The 6,246-nt window shown below is 34.2% G+C and overlaps 1 protein-coding gene across 1 annotated transcript; it reads right to left on the bottom strand.

Annotated features, from left to right (window-relative positions):
* Positions 1–828: 828 nt before the first annotated feature.
* LOC132557133 (galactosylceramide sulfotransferase-like) lies at positions 829–1,872 on the bottom strand. The gene has a single exon (XM_060221623.1). It carries the CDS (start codon positions 1,870–1,872, stop codon positions 829–831), a length of 1,044 nt encoding a protein of 347 aa, XP_060077606.1.
* Positions 1,873–6,246: the final 4,374 nt, after the last annotated feature.

The raw sequence follows: 6,246 nt of genomic DNA, 5'->3' as shown, positions 1-6,246 counted from the left end.
TCATAATTCAAACTCGAATTCAATCACACCTGGGCAAAATATGAACAAGAAAAATTTACACAGAGACTCCTGACAGAGCACAAGGGGAATAAGACCATGTGTGCCGAAAGAGGAAACGGCTTCTGCTTCATCGACGACACCCGCCATGTAAACCTTGGTCAATGCAAGTTAGTAATGTCATGTTCTCAAATGAAAACAAGGTATACAACAACGGAACCAACAGGCAAACTAACGAGCATCAAAAACGTCCAGCTTCAGGTCACATAAAGAAATAAAACAATTCTCAAAAAGATCACTATGGCGACCATACAACTATTCCATAATTTTCATCAACCTACATCTTTTGAACCCTAGTGTTATGAGTTTGTCAGTTGACGAATTCTTGCACGAGACTCGTAAAAATTGGAACAGGTCCTTGAATATCGAATCAAGTGTCATAAGTAAATACCATAGGTTGGAGTTGTAGATGGAAAATTCACAATAGGGGAATTCAGTTTTATCGTGTCCATCGTTCATGGATGACATACAATTATGACTAAATCTAAATAACAACAGAAAAAAATTTGCAAGGAACCATAACATTAAGCTCTACACGTAATCACATTCTGGTTTGTATAGGAGTAAAGTTATTTATTGCTTAAATATGTAATGTGTTTCCTTATTCTTTGAATAATATAAAACAAACAAATGTAGTACTTATGATTTCCTTAAACATATTTATATCAATGGAAAATGAACAAATCAAGTTGAAACAAAGAGTGCAATTGTCATTGTCATCGAGTCTGATAAAAATTGACTCAGTTTGTATTTTTATTCTAAGTTATAGAACTAGGCATTCATTCGTTCAATCTGGAGCTTTCGTCGTGCTCTCAGTTGATTGAAAAAGGGCATTTCCCTGATATATACATGGCTACAATGCTCTTTTCTCACCACAAAAGGTTTATTCCATTTGCTACCTTCAAATGAAATTTCAGCTGGTCCACCGTGCATGGATGATATACAATAGTTATCGTACTTAGTTCTGGTTCTTCTGAAGTAATCTAGTTCTTCAAAGAAATCAGATGGCTGTTGATTTAGTTTATTTTTAAGTTTGTTCAGGAAAAAATTGTATAATTCGTAGTCGATATGTGCCCAGTTTTTATACAATGTTTCTTCTTCCGGTCCAATTTCCAATCGAGGGTCTTTCTTTCGCTTAGAATTGAGTTTACCATATAAAACATACTTTAGATCCCAGTTAAGGAGTCGCCTCATCAAAACAATAGATTCGTCAAAGTATTCCGTGATAATAACTAAGTCCATTTCCTTGTCCAATTTGAGTAAATGCTGATGAATGTTGGTAAAATTTTTTGACCAAAATAAAGCGTCTGGAAATCCAAAGTCAAATGCCATTCTATTGTACGTAGTTGGAATGTTGCCCCCGAACGTCATATATTTATCATTGTGTAAGAGATACTCCAATACAGGTCTGTTTCCTGGGATCTTTAATACAGACCTTTGACGGTAATACTGTAAATTAGACTGAAAATGACGGAATGGCTCTCTTACTACTCCTATATATTTTGTATCATTCGGCATGATTTTACTGAATGCTTCTCTGTTATATCTGACATGAGAACATATAATATCATAAGGTCTATTCGGTGGCGGTGGAAGGATCATATCCGACCTCACGGTTTGTTGTACACTAATGGTCGAACCTGCTCTTGGCAAAGCAAACACAAGATCATTTTCGTATCCGTAACGTAGAAAGATATTCTGAACAGTTGTACTAGCGGCTTTATGTACCTTTACGAATGCAATATGTTGGACAGGGTTGGATTTCAAGTCCTGGATAGGGTTGATTTTCGAATCATTGGTATGATCAACATCCATCAATGAATTATGTATCATCGATCTAGAGAGGTTTTTCTGTGGGGTGGAATACTGTTCTGGTTTTGTATACAATCTTTGATAAGACAACGGTAATGGCTGCACGTGAAAATTAGTATTTACTGTAGAAACGAATTTTCGCATAGGAGAATGAATAAAGGAAACGACACCATCAAAATAACTTCCGGTATTGACCAAAACTATCGTCGCCAAACAGCTTAGTCCAAACATCATCCTGTAAAATGATAGAACACACCATTTCAAGAAATGCATTTGATAACTTTTCCATTAAAACTCTATTTTAACGACATCAAATGCCAAACCAGAATTGACAGAGAAATTCGTCAGGTGAAACAACCTTTTTCACGGTAAGAGGCATCTGCTTCTCTTCGTACAAAAGTAATCCTAAAATAAACCCAAAATTACTGATATTAGGACAAAGATGAACAAAACAAAGACTTACATGGAGATTCCAGAAACGAAATAAAGAGAGTAACACCAGATGTTACGGAAAAGTTAGCGTCTTATCGTTTACCAAGGACATCCGCCTTGTAAAGTTTGGTCAGTCTAAGATTCTGATGTCATGTTATTAATAACGTGGCAAGATTTGAACACAAGAAAAGCATACACGGAGACTGCTTATTCCAGAAGAACTGAAATTTAATAATTTTCGTAATTCTCATATATAAGAAAGGTTTAGACCAATGTTAATTGAATTAAAACTTGGATTGCAGGTTATGGAAAAGTTATTTCTTTCAAGAACTCCTTAGTGGCACTAAAGGATTTTATTGTAAATAACTAGAAGGTGCGTGTTGAAAATCCAAACAGGCAAAATGAAATATGACAAACCAGATATAGAACTGCACAAAGGGTAAACATATAAGTATTTGCGGAAGGAAAAGAACGATATATGCATGGGTATATTCTAAATCGAGCAGTTATGCGAGTAAATTAAATCGAGCTGAAAGCCTAATTAGTAAACCGATATCGGAGTTCTTCACTATTCACCAACACTTCAATACTGGGCATGTTAAATCATTTTAATGAACGTAACGAAAATCTAACGTATCTGTAATAGTGTAATAAAGGCTACATTTGTTTTCTCTAATTATCGATTCATACACCAGAAAGATTAAGTATGGACAATTTTGTTCATATTCACCAATGTTCTCACAAGCAGATACATAATTTTGAGCATACTTTGACAAAAAATATGATGTCGACAATTGTGGTACAAAATACAAATATAAGATGTATCAAGCCAAGTAATATGTGTCTTAATGTTTCAATAACTATCGAAAGTATCAATAACGTCACAAAAATGATATATATCTGTAACGTCACAAAAATGACATATATATCAGTAGCGTCACAAAAATGATATATATCAGTAACGTCACAAAAATGATATATATATTAGTAACGTCACAAAAATGATATATATCAGTAACGTCACAAAAATTATATATATTAATATGTAAATGATGACATTACTTACCACAGTATTTTCTTTTTTTGCATCGTTGTCTCCAAAACCATTCCAATTATTAAATGCAAACCTACTCGAGGATCACGTGACTGAGTAACTGTACCACATGTTTCAAGTAATCCACTGTATATACATTACATTTCATGCTGTGCGAACCAGATGTGTCTCATAAAAACATATTATTGATCCAAAACAAAAAAAGTCGAAACTTCAAGTAATCCGATTACAGAAACTGCTTAGCTTCGTCAACCTAGACAAGTAGTCAACAACATTACACGGAACAGTTACCGCGTTACGCTTCATGCCACAGCAATAAAGATAAATCATTCATATTATATGAATATTACTGACAGCAATTTTATATACATGACGGAGAATATCGAAAGAAAGAGAGCCGCAGCCAAATTGGATAGATAAATCCTGATATTATCTTGTGTTGAACAAGACAAATTTTAACATTTCCGTTGTAAGAAGACTACAGGAGGAGAGGTTTAGTTAACTAAATGCTCAAAAGAAAAACACTGATGCTAACATCCAGACTGAACTACAGGATATATTTAACTAACATTATATGATATCATTCTGTGTATCGTTTTCCCTTCATGTGGAGAGTCCTGTGAAATAACCTGAATTTGAGTTACATTAATTACGAAACAACTCCGTCGATATTTATCACAATATCTAGTGAAAGGATATTGATATCAGATATAGTCGTTTGCCATGGCTACATCCAGCTCCATTTAAGACGTATACTTTTCGGAAAATTTTCATGACTATCATTATCTATCTTTGTAAAAGTGCTTTAATTGCATGTTTTTTTTTCTATGATTAAGTTTGGTTACAAGTGACGAGCAAGCTATAATGTGTGTGTATGTGAATCCTTCGAATCAGGTCATCTGTATCAGTGTAGAGTGCTTGAGATGTACCCACTTCGAGACATATGAGCGGGTTTATTCAATGCAACATTTGGCTTCCTGAGAAGTTAATCAATCAACCAGGAGAAAATCCGATTTTGTGAAGTGGTAGACCGTTATTAACCATAGCATTTGTTCATGTGGGATAGATGTCATTTTATTATTGTGGAGGTGTTTAAGACTGACGATACCGCCCAACATACTTTACATATGGACTGATATATAAAATATAGAATATATATAGAATGATGATGAATATTGATCCATTGGTCCGATTCAATATAAGCATTTAAGTTAAATTAGAAAGTGAACATTAATCAAAATACCAAGCTAAATTTAGAAAATGACATATTTTGGTCGCCTATGAATATTTATAGTATGGTAATGATTATGAAAACCTGTGATGATCTCGTGTTATGTGCTTGATCTCGATTTAAACATATAAGTAATGGTTGCCTCAAAATCACCTCATCATTGATGTTTAGAACAACCAAATCATACATGTTTCAGTCGTACGTGACACGGGCCTGAACGAAAACCCAGGATGTGACTAAGAACATTCAAATACTGTAAACATTAACATCTTAGAGATAATATTATTCTATCGTTTTTCGTCCTCATGATATCGCCCTAAGGTATGACTGCGCCAATTGCATCTTATGTGAATTGTAAATGCAGTAATTCTGATTTGTTTATGATTGGTATTCTAAAATTTGATTGTGACAAAATAAGAAAGTTTACACTAGGTTGTAACAAAGATGCACTAATTTCCAAATTTCAACAAATTTCCATATTGAAAGTACATAGAAATGTATGTGTATTCTGAACAATGCCATGATTCGACTAAGTCCCACAACGGCTTGCATGTCACAGAAAAATGCGCGGGCTAAATGTCCACCAGCTATTTCTACCACATGTAATCTCGAAGACAAGCATCTTTCAATAAATAAAAACACAGATACAGAAAAGTCATGAAACGAATCAAAACAATTGTTTCGGTCTTCAATGAAGCTGAGGTTCTAAGCTGTTAAAAGCTGACGTTGACATTCCGCCTGACGGAATCATCAAAGATGTCGATGTAATCCGCTAACATAAACGTATGTCGATATATTGCTAGTCGATTTCTGTCACAGACCTTCTCAATACATACTAGATCTAATAACATAGTGGAATTGTTCATTATCAATTTCAATTCATATACATGTTCAGGCAATACTTAAAAAAAACAGAAAAGAAAGAAAAACATGTCAACATTATCATGATCCAAACTCAAATTAGAAAAGACTAAGTGTACCGAAAGAGAACATGACACCAGCCATGTAAATGTCGGTCGATCCAATTAAATGATTTCAGGTTTTCAAATGAGAGCAGAGTATATAGCAACGGAACCAACAAGCAAACTAACGACCATGAAACACGTCCAACATCATTTCGCACAAAAAAAAAAATTCTCAATGAAATCACTATAAAGACATAATTTTCATCAACCTGCATAATTTGAGACTATGTATGACCGTCAGTTGATGACATCTTGCACAACAATCGTGATATTGGGAACAAACATGCAGCATGTTAACTCCATATGTTGGAACGCAAAGATAAGATATTGCTATTCTGTTATGGAAAACTCACATATAGGAACAGCATGGTAGAGAGTTGTCAATGAGTCGGTATACAAAGGGCTAATATACAGCAATCTGTCCTTGATTTCCACCTCTGGTGTTTTTATACGATGGACGTGATTAAAAACGTATTATTATTACTTTTTTTTTACATTCTTTTTATTCAGTGATAAACAAACAGATACAGAAATATCCTCTCGCAGGAGGGCTCACATTCTTCACTCGCCTTTCACATAACCATTCATCCTAAATACATGTAGCTGTATTCTGACATATAGCTATTTGTTTACAGTAGATAAATTAGATATCACATTCATTCCAACAAAGAATTTCGATTTGTTTATAAGTATAT

Source organism: Ylistrum balloti, unplaced genomic scaffold (genome assembly GCF_031769215.1).
Source record: "Ylistrum balloti isolate Yb309-2 unplaced genomic scaffold, AGI_CSIRO_Ybal_v1 Utg370628, whole genome shotgun sequence".
NCBI classification, from domain to species: domain Eukaryota; kingdom Metazoa; phylum Mollusca; class Bivalvia; order Pectinida; family Pectinidae; genus Ylistrum; species Ylistrum balloti.
The sequence above is the reverse complement of the archived record's forward strand: the minus strand, read 5'-3'. Positions and strand labels throughout refer to the sequence as shown.